The following is a 17,732-nucleotide window of genomic DNA, read 5'->3' as shown; positions in this document are numbered from 1 at the left end:
TCTTTGGTGTATATTCACCTGAAACTAAGAATCGCTGTTTTCGTTACCTATAAAATTAGACGGTTATATCTGCATAAGGTGTAGGTCTCTTCACGGACCGCCATGTTGCACCATCATGTTTGTACAGTAGCCCAGAATGGAAAAACCAAACACTGGCTCTAGATAGGACCTTTTACTTTTTTTCACTGCTAGAAGTTTTTAAAGGAACAGTTAATACAAACATCAAATCCTCTTACCTGTAGTGCTATCAATCAGTCTGGATTGTTTTGGTGTAAGTCACCAAGTGTTGGTGAGATATTGGCCGCAGTGATGTCTGCTTTCCCTCCACTATAATGCAACTCTGCTTGTGGTGCTCAAAGCTTGTGGTCCTCCAACCATATCACCTCTGCGAGGATGTAGTTCGGTAGAAAGAAAATAGTTCCTAGCTGTAGCTCTCATGTATTCTGCCGATGCATTGGTATATATCTCCTGCGTGTCTCAATCTATCTGACTGCTGAAAATGTGTGTCTGTGCTCCAGCTGTGGTGTGCTGCTGGTGTGAACCTCTCCGGAGGTAAAACCAGAGACGGAGGTTCCATCGTAGGGGCCAGCGTGTTTTACAGCGACATGCCTGGACCAGAGAGCCCTAAAAAGAAAATAGGATCTCAGAGCAGCCTGGATAAACTGGATCAAGACCTCAAGGTAAACACACACAGAGGCTCTGCTTATTTCAGTGCAGCTGTTAAAATCTCAGCCCACAAGGATACATGGTGATAAAGATAACCCTTTAGAGAAATGCTAGATCGTTCATATCACACTTTCTTTTGTTCTTTGTTTCAGGAGCAGCAGAAGGAGTTGCGGCAGCACGATGAGATGTCGTCGCTGGTTTGGATCTGCACCAGCACCGAGTCCACCACCAAAGCTGTTGTCATTGACGCCAACCAGGCTGGAAACATCCTGGAGAGCTTCTTCGTGTGTAACTCTCACGTCCTCTGCATCGCCAGTGTTCCAGGTCAGCGGATGAGTACATGTGCATCTGTTCAGCGGCCCACAGAGGAGCTGCACCAACTACAAGGGAACGTCATGTCGTCTTATTCATGATTTATATGCCTGTGTTTTTATTTAGGTGCCAGAGAGACCGACTACCCAGCTGGTGAGGAAGTCGCTCCGAACTCCGAGACGGGACCAGCAGTGGACGGCGGCTTGCCATCGCCAGACAGCAGCTCGGCATGTGGCTTGCTCGGAGGCATCACGGTGGTGGGCTGTGAAGCCGAGGGAGCAGCGGCCGTTCCTCAGACAGCAGTCAGTCCAGGAGAAGACGGAGAAAGTGGTCAGAGAAGTTTACTGTTTGATCCCTTTTTTCCCACCGTACATTAGCATGTATTCTCTGTGTTCAGTATTTATCAAGCTTCTCTGACACTCCTAGAAATAGTGCTGATAGTGTACCCTGGACGAAGAACACGCACTTTCACAATGATATTTATTTTATGGGTTAAACAATACAATTACATAATTTATAGTAAATAATTTGATTCAGCTCTATCCTATCATGTTGTCTGCATATGTGCCTCATCTTGCATGTAATGTGCGCATTGCACATGTAGTGATGATCATCAAAAACAGGGCATTTGTCACCTTTCAACTACAACATTTTTTCTGAAATGTCACCCAGTGTTGGAAAATATTCTGCAGCATATCTCTTCGATACAGCATTGCTCATTTTAAATTACTTAGTTGTTAAATAATAAACCCACAATGTGCTTGAACGCAATTTCCCTTTTTGAGATTATTTGATAAATACAGACTCAGGCTATGTTTTTGAATAGCAGAAATTTATTCAACCGGATTATATGTGTCAACTCTAAAGAATTCAAAAAGAAACAGACGTGCACAACAATCTGCAGTTTAGTGAGGGAAGGAATAAATCTGTCGTCAGAGCATCAATACACTAACTATTCCACCCATCTGGCCCCTACAGTAATGAGGCTAAAATGACACCATAAATGTTACTTACACATAACAGTCTGCCCAGTTAACTAAGAGAGGATCCTCTCTACAGAATCCAGACCAGCAGAGGAAGCCACAGAGGCGACAGAAGCCAGCGCCGGGCCTGCTGACCAGAGAGAGAGCCTGAGGGGAGTCTACACCGAACACGTCTTCACCGATCCACTGGGAGCTCAGCAGACTGCAGAGGCTCCAGCCAACTACTCTCAGAGGTAACACCAGGAGGCCCAATAGTGTTACTATACAGTCTGTCCAATAAAACAGGCAATTACATCAGTACAACCATATACAAACCCAATGAGCTACAACATCAAATCACATGATTTTTTGTGATGGTAAATTATTATTTCAAAGCATTAAACCTTCAAGTGTTTACTGCTTGTATATTAAAGAAGCCCCTGGAGGCAAGTGAGGAAAACATTCTCACATTTTCAAAGTGTTCCAAATTGTTTTCTAAGGTGGGTGACAACTTTTTTTATACGTGTCAGATGATTTTTTTTTTTTCCTCACCTGTTTTCACAGAGGAAAAAAAGTAACTTTTACCTGTACTTAAGTCATAAACACAGCAGAGAAACAACTGATATCTCACTTGCATCTCAGGGATTAGGTATTGTATTTTCGACATCAGATAAGCAATCATTCACAACTAGATGTCTAGTCCCTACACATCCGGCACATATCATTTGGTAGCAAGCACAACCATACAAACACAGCTTCTGTAATAATACGTGCTGTCTCTGTTGTCCAGGGAGAGTGATCTGTTGAAAGACGGCGTGAGTTCAAACCCCACCGCGGAGGAGCAGGACCTGATGAGAGAAGAGGCCGAGAAGATGAGCAGTGTTCTGCCCACTATGTGGCTGGGGGCACAGAACGGATGGTGAGTGTTACGCCCGAGTTGTTGCCCGGCTCACTACACCGAAATTTGAGGAAAAACTGATGATGGAGAAAACTTTTCTGATTCCAGTGTGTACGTCCACTCCTCCGTGGCTCAGTGGAAGAAGTGTCTCCATTCGATAAAGCTGAAGGACTCTGTGCTCGGCATAGTGTAAGTACAGTAGAACAGACGATAGATGTTTTACCGTTTAAATCTCATGCTGCTCTTCTTTTTTTTTTTTTTTTTTTTCTTTGCTGTGTTTTTGGAAGCATTTGTTTTTCTCTCCCACAGGCATGTGAAAGGCCGTGTACTGGTGGGTCTCTGTGATGGAACTTTAGCCATTTTCCACAGAGGAGTAGGTAAGAGAACACGAGTCCTTTTAAAAAATATATCTATCTGATTTATCTGTAAATATAACCATGTATCTTGACTTCCTTCTTTGTGGCAGATGGACAGTGGGATCTGACCAACTACCATCTGTTAGACTTGGGGAGACCACACCACTCCATCCGCTGCATGACTGTAGTACACGACAAGGTGTGGTGTGGCTTCAGGAACAAGATCTATGTGGTGCAGCCCAAAGCCATGAAGATAGAGGTATGAAAAGACTATATTATTTAGAGTTTTGCACACACTTTGCAGTCAACTGTAAGCATGTAACACTGTAGCATCTCAAAACAATACATTATCTGCCTTACTGGTTGGTTGATCAACTTCACAGAAAAGTTGCACCCTGTATATATTGTGTCCTTTGCAGAAGTCGTTTGACGCTCACCCTCGTAAGGAAAGCCAGGTCCGTCAGCTGGCCTGGGATGGTGACGGCATCTGGGTGTCCATCAGACTGGACTCCACTCTCAGGCTGTTCCACGCTCACACCTTCCAGCACCTTCAGGACGTCGACATCGAGCCCTACGTCAGCAAGATGCTGGGTAAGATCAGCGCTCTGTTACAACGAGACTTTCTCCACGAAACACAACAGACACTTGGTTAATCAGCTCAGGTTTTGTGTTCTTTTTTTACCCAGGTACGGGGAAACTAGGTTTCTCATTTGTGAGGATCACAGCTCTCATGGTGGCAAGTAATCGCCTGTGGATCGGCACCGGAAACGGAGTCATCATCTCCATCCCTTTAACAGACAGTGAGTTTGAGACCTAGACTGGTATCTTCTGGTGGAAACACACATTCACACTGCACAGTTTTTCTTGTAGCTGCCCATGTATTTATAGTCCCTCATTTCCACTATCACTCCACATTTTGTAGAAAATCAAATGTGTGAAATACTTAAAGGGATAGTTCAGATTGTTTGAAGTGGGGTTGTATGAGGGACTTCTCCATAGTCAGTGTATTACCTACAGAAGATGGAGTTTGGAGAAGCAGACAGGAGTAACGAAACATGTCAAAGTAATGTAATGCTGTGGACGGGGGCAGCAGCAAATCCTATTTTAAACGCCTAAAAGACAGGCCCACCTAAAATAATATCAGTTTAAGTGTTCCCTATATTTAGAACAGTTTCACCACTTATCTTTGAAGACTAGGAACTCACTTGTTCTACAAGGTAAAGTGACTTATAGCCAGTGGCGTTACGTGGACTTGTAAAAATAATATAAAACAGCAATAACATCACATTAGTTCCACAAAAAATGCATATTAAACATTGTCCTGAAGGTGGAATTCACAGCCTCTGTCTCTCTCTCTCACTTCCAACGCTCCATCAGCAGCGAACAAAGCAACCAAGGCAGCAGGGAGCAACCATCCAGGAAGTGTGGTTCGTGTCTATGGCGACGACAGCAGTGACAAAGTGACAGCCGGGACATTTGTTCCATACTGCTCCATGGCTCACGCTCAGCTCTGTTTCCATGGTCACAGAGATGCCGTCAAGTTCTTCACCGCAGTCCCAGGTAAAAACAAACCAGGATCTTTCTTTATATTCCAGTGGTGTTTCTCAACTCTTTGGGTTTTATCAAACATTTTGGACCTCCAAAATATATATTTTATTTTCCCAATAAAATAAGTTGTGCTTTTAGTTGCTGCTGCCATACATTTGTAATATGTGATGTGATTACATGATCAGCAGGCCATCTACATGTGTATAAAATGTAAGAAACAGTTTGCAAGTCTTCTCATGTTATTAAATGCAGAGTAAAAACTAGGGAATCAGAGAGCTGAGATCTCTTAAAAATACACTATACAGATAAGATAAGAAGGTATGTCCCAGATAAACCCGATCTGGACTCGTTTGATGTTATTTACAGTTTGTGGCTCTGTGCTCTCAGGTCACGCAGTTCCATCTGCGTCCTGCGGAGTCGAGGCAGCAGGTGAGAAAACGACAGATGCCGCAACTCAGGAAGGAACCAAGTCCATGCTGGTGATGAGTGGAGGAGAAGGCTACATCGACTTCAGGATGGGTGAGTTAGCTAAGTGTGATAGATAAAACCAACAATGTAGTCACTGGAGGAGATCTAGTGACAAACGTGACATCTCTCTGTATGTCTTCAAGGGGACGAGGATGGCGAGGCGGAGGAGGGCGAGCAGCCCCCCATGAAGCTGCAGCCCTTCCTGGCTAAAGCCGAGCGCAGCCACCTCATCGTCTGGCAGGTCCTCGCCAGCGAGGGCTGAACTCTGACCTCGGACCCCCTGAGGCTCCGATTTGCCTTTTTCTCTCAAACCGGCTGCCATGGATGGAGGAGCTCAGGTGCAAGACCTCTCCACAGACAGAGCTTAATCAGCACTTTCTTACTTCCTGAACAATAAGAGCTAAACAAGCAGAAACTGCTCCGAGGGCGTACTCGGTGGTAAACTGGACTGGAGCAGTGCAAACAGATTCACACAAACTGCATGTTATGTTTTATTATTAGTTGTTTTTTCTTATTTGTTCCTTTTAAATTGTATGAATTTGAATTTCAATCTGTTATAATGCCTCTTCTGTCTCTTCTAATATTATTTGCGGTAAAGCTGTTATTGGATACAGAACTTTTTGTTACACTTGCGCTCAGCTCAGCAAATCCAATGGACTTTCCTCCCAACATCTCTGGGTTCCCTTCATTCAGTTCAGTTGTTGTGTGCTCATGTCGGACTGGACTTGATGCTAAATCAGTCGGTCAAACAGAATAATCTCCCCTGTTGCTCTTTAATAATGTAAGACTGGGGCAATCATGTGTAGGAGCAAATCATGTTGGATTCTTTATGAATCCTATTTCATGTTGTTTCGTTTGGTTTTTCACCCTTTGAGAACTTGGCTTTTGATTGTATGCAAGACAAATTTAATTGATTGCCGGTTGTCTCCTGGTCAGGACTTGTTTTAGTCCAATGCAATACATCAGCTTCATCTTGTTAGCATGTGTTGCAGAAGATGGCCCTGCATTTATCATAAAATTCAAGATGCACGTCCCAGTTTATGCCTCTCATAAGAGCTTTACCATTCCAGTCACGGAGCAAAGCATCCAATATTCTGGAGAAAAAAAGTTCTGCACTGTTCTGATAAAACCCAGAGGGTTTCCTAATAACACTTATCTCTGTGCTGATGATACTCCCAGAACCAATTGAATGAAAAAATATTCAGTCTGCTGCATGATAAAAGAGACTTTTAAACCCATGCCTTCAGAACAGCAGTAAGTGCGGCAAAATTACCCATTTGTTTTTTTTGTCACGCTAGCAGATGGGTGTCGCTGTGAGCCGCCGGCTCGCCTTCGCCATGTTGAAAGCTATTGAGAGGCAATCTAAATGCTGCAGTCTTCTATCTTGCACCTTTACCTTTTGTGATCCCCTTACTTTTCATCTAGCATCATCATCAGGTCAAAATTTGAACGTTACCAATACTTTTGTTTATGACCAAATAGCTGCAAATCGAATGCCATTCCCATCAGCCTCTGCTGTACATTGTGTTTAGTGCTAATTAGAAAATGTTAGCATGCTAACAAACTAAATTAGGCCGTTAACGTTACCATTGTCAGTGTAAGCATATTAGCATTCTGAACTTAGCATTCAACTCAGAGCACCACTGTGCCTGGACAAAGCCTCAGATAGCTGCTAACAGGTGTGTAATCATTTTTTCTCTGTGACTTGAATGTAATGATTTTACATTAGAGGCACAAACTGGATCCTAAGTTACTCACTGACCCGTTCAAACAACCCTTAATAAGGAAATGAAAGGCAGCGGCTGCTTCTGCTGCTGCATCTGCTGCCACGAGCTGTACATCAGCCCTTCCTTCAAGTTAGTTTTGGTTGCAATGCTGAAAGATTTGCACACCGAAGATTTGTATTTAATCCAATATAACACGAGGATGCTGTCGGTCGTCTGCTCTCAATCTACCCACCAGCTAGTAGACACTTTAAACAAAGCGCCTTAGGTATCAAGGCTTGAAAAGACTTGATTCACTCTGCTTTTCAAGTGTGACAAAGTATTTATTTTTTCTTAAAAGAATGTTGCTGCGCTTGCTACCAAAGTATAAAGAATGGCTAGTTTTTCACATGCTGAAACAATAATGGTGTCTCACCTTTATATAGAGCAGCATGTTCCAGTCAGCCTCCGTGCAGATGACATGCACGTTTTTTGTAACAGAAATCCCAGTGTAAGGATACGATATATTTTTTGACTTTCATATGTGGGAATTGACGTATTTTCAGGGTTTGAGAGAAGAGATTGTGCTGGACCCGATACTATGAGAGGATACAAAACAAGCCGCCACGCATGAGGATTACGTAACCCCCCCCCCCCTATTAATTCTTATCTCGACTTTTAGAGGTCAGAATTCTAACATTGACAGTTTTGGTTCTGCGGCGCTGCTTTGCCCCCTTTGAGCAAGAAATATGTTTATCTGAAGTTATCCTGTTTATATGTTTATCCTGATGGGAAAATTATGTTTTAAGTCTATTTTTATGAACTTTTTTTTTTTTTTTTTTAATCTTTGTCTTTTTGACTGTACTGTCTGAGTACAGTTCACAAGATGTTCATTTGGGTGTAAAATGAGACTGTAAATCTGGCCTCTGTGTACCAGTACACTGCACTGGTATGCTCTTTGTTTGGTCCTCTTTGTATTGAACAGTATCAAAGGATGTCTGTCCTTATCCTGATATCCTGAGTGTGTGGGTGTGTGTATGTCTCCTCTCCAAGAGAGGAGGGAAATGTTATTGCAGTTTAGCCATTTCAGTATTTATTTACAATGATTGAGCCTTCGCAATTCAGATTGTATCTTTGTACATTGAATATGAATATATATGATTATATATGGATGGAACATGAAATGGCTTGGGTTTATTGTTTTGAAATTATATAAATTTGTTTTGTAGGGGGGACTTACTCAGCTATGCACTATTGCTATGAGAGGGGCGGGGTTTGCTTCATTTTTAGCTTTTATTTTTATTTAAAACGTAGGAAGAAACCCAGCAGCCTGTCCACAGACCCTGACACAATCAGTCATCAGCTAATGCAGGAAAAAGGAAAAAGTCGAACTGAAGTCAACAAGCAATCTCACCACTCCGTGATTGAGTGATTTGCCCTCGTCCACAGGTCTGTCAGCCCTCTCATCTGCACACGCGTGTCTTTAACTTGGCAGTGACTTTCTCTCTTCCAAGTTAGCGGTACACACCATCTTGTACTTCTTCGGCATCTCTGGCCTTAAGTATTTTAAAAGTCTATTAAAGCAACTTTGGTGGGCAAGCTTCGTCTGCTTGTAATGTTTTTATTTGTCTTCGTCAGTGATACACAGCTGGTCTTTGACTTGGACCTGCAGCACCACAGTAAACTCAGCAGTAAAACAAATAATCTGACCAACCAAAGGCAAAAACACCAAACCAGGTTTATTGTCCGTTCCATAAATAGGTTAAAACACTTTTCTTTTTTTTTTAACAAAGTACAGTAAGTAAAACTTTAATCCATGGCTTAGCCTCAAAATATGCAGTATTATTTTCATGTCAAATGTCCGTTAAAAATAAACAAACACCCAGTAATGTATTTAAATGCAAGACGATCACGCAACCAATCTTAATGCATTTAAACAACATTTTTACCACATAGAAGCTGTTATGTCACTTGTACCAAACCAAGTAGCAAAATCCAACTGAGAGACAACTTTACTTTCTAGAAAAATGATACATTCCTCTTTTCTTTACTATAAAATAAAGGGCCTGCCTTATTTGATACTCATTCCTGGTCACATACACCTACTCACTTTTCTTTACCAACACTAGGTGGCGTGCTTGACCTACACTTTACTAGCTGTCTTCCCATTGACCATTGGACGGACAGAAGCACCCCTCCCCTGCCTTTGATTGGTCCACCACTGTTCTATTCGAGGCCTTGGTTTCAGCCCGTTGAGTGAGGCTGAACTAGTGCTTAGCAGGCTGAGAGACCGATGGAGGCTTTAATCTCTTCACAAGCTCTCAGGAGAACACCTGGCTGTCATGGATCACAGCCATGTTAGTGGAGTAGCGGGTTAAGTAGTAGACGTACACAGTGTGCCTGGTTGAAAGAGCATGTCATCAGTGATCAATAAACACAGCATGTTTACTTCCTGTTTTACTGTCTTGATAAAAAAAATAATTGAAATGTCAAAAGTGCTATATAACAAATTTAGACCATATCTATGACTGAGATATTGCTTCCACATGGCGACGGCTGAGCGGGCGGCTGGAAGCTAACGGTGCTAACAGCCCTAACAGTGCAAACAAGGGCATCAATGATGACGATGCCCATCATAAGCTACTGGTCATACAAGACCAAGTAAGACTGTAGCTGCAAAATAAGTGATTAAATCTATAATAGCTGCATATTCTTACTTTAAGATTCATTTGTCAAACTACTGGAAGCAGGTTCTTAATTGTGCTATTTCCAAACTCTCCAATCTTAGTTGCCAAACATTATGCAATTCATGTGTGGAATAGTGCTGAGAACAGTATTAGGCTTGTGCTTTCTCATCATTTTTTTTTAATTTTAATTTAGCAACTTGTACCCTTTTAAGAATACATACCAGTGTCTGAATTAAAGGTCGCGAAATTGACTGCCGGTTTGCAAAACCTAACAGTACCATGTTACAGTCTGCTCTTCAGTTATGTAAGATGGTGGCTTAGAGGGGGGGGGGCTATCCAGGTCTCACCATAACCTCTTGTTCCTGTTGTGGTTACTGCTGCCCACGATGCTCCGGGTTAACTGACCTACTAATACCACTGCAACTGTCTGTTTACAGTAACGCCTAGTTGCTCTGAGGTGAAATCCTGCAAAGAACATGCTGTGAAATGAGGCTTAATGTGTGTGTTTGTGCGTTTGTTTCTTTTATACTTCATAAACAGTCAAATGGCTGTAATGAGGTGATTGCTGACTTTGCTGCATGCCCCTGTTTTTCACCCAGAGAAGGCAAACGCATTAAAGTCGAAAATCGCTGCTGGCAGAAATTCACTCTCTCCCAGAGACAGATTTGCAGCGGTGCATCTATTCAGCATGAATCATGGGTAACTCACAAATGCAGACGCACTCCTGAAGAGGAACTACACACACCTTTTTGAGCGTGTGTTTACGCAGCCCGTCGTCTGCTCTGTCATCTCAGGTGGCTCGACACAGTCTTCCCTGGTGCAGGATAAACACACAGCTGGAGTCCCCTCCCATTCACACACACACACACACACACACACACACACACACACACACACACACACACACACACACACACACACACACACACACGCACACACATCAGCTATTTCTGTCCTCTCATCCTTTCCCATCACTCTTTGCACACTCTGCCCTACCCTCTTTGTCATCCCTTCTTTTTTCTCTAATATGATGTGAGGACTCCCTTCCTTTGACAATCATCTCTGTCACCAAAGGCACATTTTTCTCACTATTTGTGTGCGTGTGAATATATAAATATTGACAAATGTGACAAATCTTTTTTTCATCAGTTTTTAACAACACATTACATTACATTACAGTCATTTAGCAGACGCTTTTATCCAAAGCGACTTACAATCAGTAGTATATTACATATCATTCACCCATTCACACACTGATGACAGGCTACCATGCAAGGTGCCACCATCAGACTCTAACTAACATTCATTCACATCCAGTCCACACCGATGGCAAGCCTTCAGGAGCAACTTGGGGTTAAGTGTCTTGCCCAAGGACACATCGACTGCCGAAGCCGGGTATCAAACCACCGACCCTCTGATTGGAGAACTACCTTGCGCTCCACTACGCCACAGCCGCCACAACACAAAAGGTAATCTGTCACTGTCACTGCTGCTATAGAAAAAAGTATTATTTTCTCTCACTTTTGTAGGCTTTGAAATATACACAAAAAAGTGACTTTATCTTAGGTGCAAAATGTTAAAGGAATAGTTCGATATTTTTTGGAAATGCGCTTGTTTGCTCCACTCGCATATCTGTTGGTATGAAGCTAAGGCTAGCAGCTAAGGTAGCTTAACTTGGCACAAAGACTTGAAACCGATAAACCGCTAGCCTGGTTCCGTCTATCTGGCTAACAGCACCTCTAAAAGTGCCTCTTTAATGAATTAATAGTTTGTATATACCTAGAAAAAAGTGTTAAAACAACTGCTTTAGAAGTTAGCCAGGCTAGCTCTTTCCTTATTTTCACTCTCTGCTAAACTTAGCTAACCGGCTGCTTGCTAGCTTCATATTTACCATACAAATATGAGAGCGGAATCGATTGTTTCGTCCTCTTCTTAGCAGGAAACCAAATAAGCATGTTTCTCAAAAACTACTGCTTTAAAGCACAAACATATAATCTACAATGGACTAAAACAGTAAAACAGTGAAGTTGCAATACTTTCTGGAATTGTCTTTCCAATTTGAGAAATGAATGAATAACCTGTATCGGCAGCATTGTATTTTATCTCCCTAGGTCCTGACATCTGCTGAGCATGTAAGTCTAGAGCTGTAAATGTTAATAAGTTGTCAATAAATGGATTTTGGTCTGGATGACCTGGAGCTCTTTTCCACAAGGTAAGTACTGGAGCTGTCTATTGGAGGATTCTTCCTAATGAATTAAAGAGTTATACCAAAAGACAAAGGAAGACAATGCTGGAGGAACATACATAGCAGCAAGATAGATTTTTACACTACAAGGCAACATAATAGTCACTATTCTCTATAACATCTATAAAGTTTAAAACGTTTTATTAATTTGCTGTACATTTATAATTATAGTAGTTTACTTTCATTGTATATTAATATCAAAGTGTGATTTTGACACACAGCCACATCAAAGGCTTATCAGCTAACTGCTTAGGAGACTGAAGAGGAAAAGACTGAAAGCATGTATACTACGCCATGGTAGCATCCTGTCAATCAGTGGCGGTTTTAGACATAGACATCATATACCTATATGATGTCTATGGTTTTAGACACGGGCCACCCGGGCGGTGGCCCGGGGCGGCACTTTTTCAAGCCACGTGGGGGGCGGAACGACCAAATAAATAAATAAATAATAATCTGGGCTGCGAAGCGGTTTTCTATTATCTATCATATCACTGTGGGGAATTGGCGAATTGGCGCCCCCTGCGGCTGCAGGCGCTCCTGCTTGCTAAGAAGGTGACGTCATCTATGTGTGAAAACGGGGAAGGGGAGGGAGGGCGGGGGAAAGTTCACCTTGGAACAGACAAGTGGGGGGACGGGGGGATCCACTGTAGGCTATAGAGCAGTCATACTCAAGTAGCGGCCCGTATGTGGCCGCGGGGTGTCTATTAATGGCCCTCGAGCTGTTTTGAAAAGTTTTTTTAATTATTAAAAAAAAAAAAAAAAAAATCGTGCTGGGCGCTCTTATTTTGAAACCGCGCGCCGCGATCTCAATACGAGGCTGGGGGTTGCAACGATAAACAGATAAACAGATAAACAGATAAACAGATAGCACTCCAGCCCACAGACCGCTCCAGCCCTCCCAAACTCGAGGCAGACAGTCCATCTCAGCAGCAGTCAGTCACACGTATATATACATACGTATATATACATACGTATATATACATACGTATATATACATATGTATACCGACCGGAGCCGTAATGCTCCAAATTTGCCCCAAAAAGAAAACTGGACAGCGAAAACCGCCAGTTCCAACCAGAGTGGACAGAAAGGTTTGCGTTCTTTCTACCACCGTCCAGCACTCGCCCTCTGTGCTTAATATGTCAAGAGTCTGTCGCGGCAATTAAAAATGTTGTAAATGTTATACATACGTTATGTTATGATACGTTATCGGACGTACACGGTCCCAATAAATGGCCCCTTGAGTCACTGAAAAAAAAATTTGTGGCCCCTCATCATTTCTACTTGAGTACCCCTGCTATAGAGCAATACTATAATACAATAAGTGGGCGCAAGTCAGTCACACCTCGACTTTCTTGCAAAAAACGCACATTCATAATATTATAATTACAGGCCTATAATTCCTGCACCAAACTATCATTTTTTTCTATATCTGATATTTTTTCCACTTGTATGTTGTAACTTATACTGTGTTGTGCATAATTGTGCACATTGATTCCCTATTTAAAGTTCTATAAAAGGTTTTTTGCAATTGTGCACAGTTTGTCTTTCATTTATTTAGTAAAAAAAAAAAAAAAAAAAAAAAAAAAAAAACGGGGGGGGGCGGACTCGGAGGGGTCTCGCCCGGGGTGTAATTCCATGTAGAACCGCCACTGCTGTCAATCACAATGTTGTCACCCCATAAAGCATATTCTTTATCATAGGCGTGCCTATTGTTTATTTTATTCTAAATGGAGCATTTACTAAATTAACATCATGCTGTATTGAAGAAGACTTGAAACTAGCGATTGATATCATTGTAACTGCAGGCAGTGTTTTCCTGCTCTGTGGGGTATTATATGTAATTCGGTCTTTGACCTCAAGGTGGACTCGTGTTATTTCTCGTAAATGTATCCGTGTTATTTCTTGTTCGTGGGTTTTTGTCGAGAAGCTTCGAGAAGCTAGTGTCACAGCTGCAGACAAGTCACGTTCTATAAACGTTCTAAGGTTTTATGTTTCAAGCAGGCACCAAGAAAGATTTAATTTAACCCCATTGGCTACAAGCAGGCAAAGTGGTTAGTGTTGTGTTTTTGTTACCTTTTGTTTGCCGTGAATGATTCGTATGCTCTTGGGTAATTGTTTGTGTGTTAAACTAATTTCATGTCTGTATTGTATTGTAGTTCTACGGTGTGATTAAACCATCAGTAAAAGGAGCCGGAGCCTCGAGTATTTCAATGGGCGTTACAGTAGAACACTACACTGCATCGTGAACATAGACATCATATAGGATCCTATATGATGTCTATGATCGTGAAGACTCCAAGATCGACGTCACACGGAGCTGCGCGCGGACAGAAGACGACGTCACCTCACACTGCTAGAAGGAGGTACCGCAATAAGAACTGAAGACGTTAAAGGCTAAATAAGCAAGAATGCTGAAGATCGCATCTTGAAAGTAGCACAAGTAATCTGCCATTTAAGCTGCGTTGTGGACATTTCATTTGTGTGCTGCCTTAAAGTAACAGTGGATATTTAATTTGCGGTTGGTTGTAAGAATTAGTGATGGGATTTTCAGGTCTCCTTTGCGAGATGCGGCTCTAATGGCTCTTCTTACTGTGGAGAGCCGGCTCTTTCGGCTCCCAAACGGCTCCCCATACACATGTTTTACATTATTAATTAATTAATTAATAGCTTAAACCTAATTTTATAACATTTTGTTTCATTATTGACATTGTTAAGCACTTATGAGTAAAAATGCAGCATAACAATGCTTTATGAATAAAACCTTTATTACAAAATAGCACCACTTCCAAAAAAAAATAACTTGAAAAAATGTAACAGTTAAATATAAATACAAACACCCACCACAATACAAAAAAGTAGGCAATCAAAGCAGCTTCATAACAGAAAAGCCACAATACAAATATCAAATAAAGTGCTTTTAAATTTAAGTATAACACTATGACAAAACAAAACACAAGTTTTGAACCACTCACTCACTGTATTAAACACAGATACCCATCACAGTATGAGAAAAGTATTAAAGCAGCTTCATGCCAAAAAGGCATAATTTCAAGTATTATTTAGACCTATAGTGCTATTAAATTAAAGTATAAAACACATGTGAACAACACAAGTTTTGAACCACTATAGAGATAAGGAACTCACTGTATCACTCAAAGACTTACAGATTGGCGTTGAGAAACACCAGGTGTCTAAGCTTGGCAGGGCTGATCCTGTTCCTTCTCTCAGTTATGATCTGTCCAGTTTTGGAGAAGATCCTCTCTGATGGGACGGATGTTGCCACTATGCACAGTCTACGTGCCATCACGTAAGAGAGCTGTGGATAGATCAGTGCCTTTGTCTCCCACCACCTCAGTGGGTCGGCACTGCGCTGGAAAAGAGGCTCCTCAAGGTAGGACCTCACCTCCAGAATAGCATCAGCTGTAGGATTCCTGGTTGCAGTGTCTCCGCTTGCCCGCTCCTCAAAAAACCTCCAAACAGCCGATGCTTGGGGCTCCTCCGGCTCATGTGCTGCTGCTCCCTCCTCTCCTCCATGACCCCCTTGCAGGTGAGATGACTGCCTATGCCTGGATGCTGCTGTGGTAATTCTTTGGAGGGCTTCGTCGACTGCTCTGTTGTCACTAAAGGCCGCCTTTTTGAAGCGGGGGTCGAGGATGGTGGTTTCGGACAGAACTGCATTGTATTCCATCCGGTGGAATTTTTTGTCCATGCTTGAAGAGAGGGAATTCACCAGATCCTTCACGCACGCTGTGGTGACTCTGCTCTGGTGCTCTGTTGTCACCCTCTGAAGACCCCTGCACAGTATGAGCATTTTGGAGGCAGTAACATACCTGAAAAAAGAAGCATCAAAATATTATATTTTATATAATATTTATTCATTTAGGCTATTTAGCAATATTATTTTAAGCTTCACTTCTAAATTGCTTGACATAGGCTACTAATATTTTTTATTTAATAATATTATTTTCAGCCACTTCTAAACCTGTTTGTCAAAAAAAATATTTAACAAATAAAAAATTACAATGATAATAACATCCTAATAAAGTTTAATAGGTCATAGTAATATTATAGTAAAGTTCAATGAGATGATGTTTGAACACTGTACCTCTCTGCGCTGATCTCCACTGTGACCTGGTCAAAGGGCTCCAGGACGCTGCAGGCCTCTTGCAGAGCCTCCCACTCCTCTTGGCTGAGAGGAGCCACAGGTGCGTTGATGACCGCCAATGTTGCGATAACCGCATCCTTAGATTCCAGGATTCGCTGGATCATATGGAATGCCGAATTCCACCGGGTGACACACTCCTGTTTGAGCTTCAGCTCTGCCATAGACATCTGCCGTTGGGTGGATTTCAGTTTTTGGGTGGCTGCTGTGCTTCTGTGGAAAAATTCCACTATGGCCTTTACTTTATCCACAGTGGGCTTTATAGCCCTCAGAGCATTTCTCACAAACAGATTTATGGTGTGAGCCAGGCATGGATGGTGTGTCCATTTCAGCAGCTGAATGGCTTTTGTTATATTGGCTGCATTATCTGTGACACAACACACAACTTTGTTCTCCATCCCCCACTCTCTTGCCACTCGGTGGAGCTCTTCAGCCAGGTTTTCTGATGTGTGCCTGTCACTAAATTCAAAGCAGTCCAGTAGACATGATGCCATACTGTAATTTTCTATGAAATGGCAGGTGACGGCCATGAATGACGTGGTGGCGCGGGATGTCCAGCAGTCAGTTGTCAGGCATACAGCTGAGGCTGTCTTCACCCTCTCTTGCAGGGAGGCCCGTGCAGCATCATATAGGCCTGGGATGAATTTCTGTGTGAGGGTTTTTCGGCTGGGGAAGGCATACATAGGATTGAGGGCTTGGCAAAAATTCCTAAATCCAACATCCTCAACAATGGAAAAGGGTTGGTAATCTCTGGCCACCATCTTGGCCAACTCCTCGTCTATTGCTGTCTGTCTTGCTGGAGTTAAGGATTTCTGGAGGAACTGCTTCATAGAGCTCTGGGTTGTGGGTGCAGGAGGGTGGGTTGCAGGCTGGGGTGTAAAAATGGAGGCAGTTGTTGCTGATGCTGAGGGAGCAGTTGTTCTGCAGCGAGGCACCGCAGGAGAAAAAAAACGAAAAGCAGAGCACAAGCACAGCGACAGGGAGGCGGAGAGAGCGAAAAACTGAAAAAAAAACCGGCTCCCAAATAGGATCTTAAAACGGCTCCCATCGTAGAGCCGGTTCCAATCGTTCACGTCAAAGAGCCGGCTCTTTGAGCCGGATCGTTCGCGACCGACACATCACTAGTAAGAATCAAAGTGACTAAGTAGCAGTGTTGGGTATCGTTACTTTTGAAAGTAATCCGTTAGGTTACTTTGTTACTATCAATTAAAAGTAATCCGTTACGTTACTACGTTACCTATAAATAAAAGAAACGCGTTAGAGTACTCGTGCGTTACCAACAATTAAAATGCGTTTGGGGTGCGTGCGTGTCCGCCTAGCGCAACAACAACACACATCCTCCTTTAGATGCACCAACAGTGCTGACTGTTTATGAATCAATCATGAACCTATAGCATAATGACAGGAAAGACAGTCATCATATTGCACGTTTTATTTAACAGGCATTCATCCTTTGATCATTTGAACAGCTTCCATGAATAACATACTCCGGTAACAGGCAGTTATTTTAACAGAATGTAGCTTACCGTATTGGCTGCGCACAAAAGAACAGTGCGTCACACATAGCTTATCCACTTTACAAGTGCAGGCGCCTAACAAAGTGCTTAACAGGTAGGCACGCAACCTTTTAGAATTGGAAATTTAACTCAATTTAACCGTATGCGTTGCACAAAAGAACAGTGCATGGCACTAAAAAAACATTGAAGAACTGAAAATGTT

The 17,732-nt window shown here is 42.4% G+C and overlaps 2 protein-coding genes across 3 annotated transcripts in view; one reads left to right on the top strand and one right to left on the bottom strand.

Annotated features, from left to right (window-relative positions):
- The window catches only part of spag9b (sperm associated antigen 9b), a 38,106-nt gene extending 29,573 nt beyond the window's left edge, over positions 1 to 8,533 (top strand). Inside the window, exons 17-29 of one of the 2 annotated variants that reach the window (XM_054598412.1) lie at positions 519 to 680; positions 819 to 990; positions 1,105 to 1,308; positions 2,038 to 2,194; positions 2,731 to 2,859; positions 2,947 to 3,027; positions 3,148 to 3,215; positions 3,305 to 3,453; positions 3,614 to 3,785; positions 3,881 to 3,994; positions 4,575 to 4,754; positions 5,130 to 5,261; positions 5,354 to 8,533. In XM_054598412.1, the coding sequence (XP_054454387.1) occupies positions 519 to 680; positions 819 to 990; positions 1,105 to 1,308; positions 2,038 to 2,194; positions 2,731 to 2,859; positions 2,947 to 3,027; positions 3,148 to 3,215; positions 3,305 to 3,453; positions 3,614 to 3,785; positions 3,881 to 3,994; positions 4,575 to 4,754; positions 5,130 to 5,261; positions 5,354 to 5,472 (1,839 nt within the window). In that variant the 3' untranslated portion in view covers positions 5,473 to 8,533. Of the gene's footprint in view, positions 1 to 518; positions 681 to 818; positions 991 to 1,104; positions 1,309 to 2,037; positions 2,195 to 2,730; positions 2,860 to 2,946; positions 3,028 to 3,147; positions 3,216 to 3,304; positions 3,454 to 3,613; positions 3,786 to 3,880; positions 3,995 to 4,571; positions 4,755 to 5,129; positions 5,262 to 5,353 lie in introns of both variants that reach the window. The other variant, XM_054598411.1, reaches the window with a different exon arrangement.
- A 701-nt stretch (positions 8,534 to 9,234) lies between these two features.
- si:ch211-152f22.4 (E3 SUMO-protein ligase ZBED1) lies at positions 9,235 to 16,843 on the bottom strand. The gene is made up of 3 exons (XM_054599444.1): positions 15,957 to 16,843; positions 15,016 to 15,681; positions 9,235 to 9,313 (listed from the first exon to the last, which is right to left on the bottom strand). Exons 1-3 carry the CDS (start codon positions 16,841 to 16,843, stop codon positions 9,235 to 9,237), a joined length of 1,632 nt encoding a protein of 543 aa, XP_054455419.1.
- Positions 16,844 to 17,732: the final 889 nt, after the last annotated feature.

This window comes from Anoplopoma fimbria, chromosome 5, assembly GCF_027596085.1.
Source record: "Anoplopoma fimbria isolate UVic2021 breed Golden Eagle Sablefish chromosome 5, Afim_UVic_2022, whole genome shotgun sequence".
Classification (NCBI taxonomy): domain Eukaryota; kingdom Metazoa; phylum Chordata; class Actinopteri; order Perciformes; family Anoplopomatidae; genus Anoplopoma; species Anoplopoma fimbria.
This window is presented reverse-complemented; position numbering and strand designations above follow the sequence as displayed.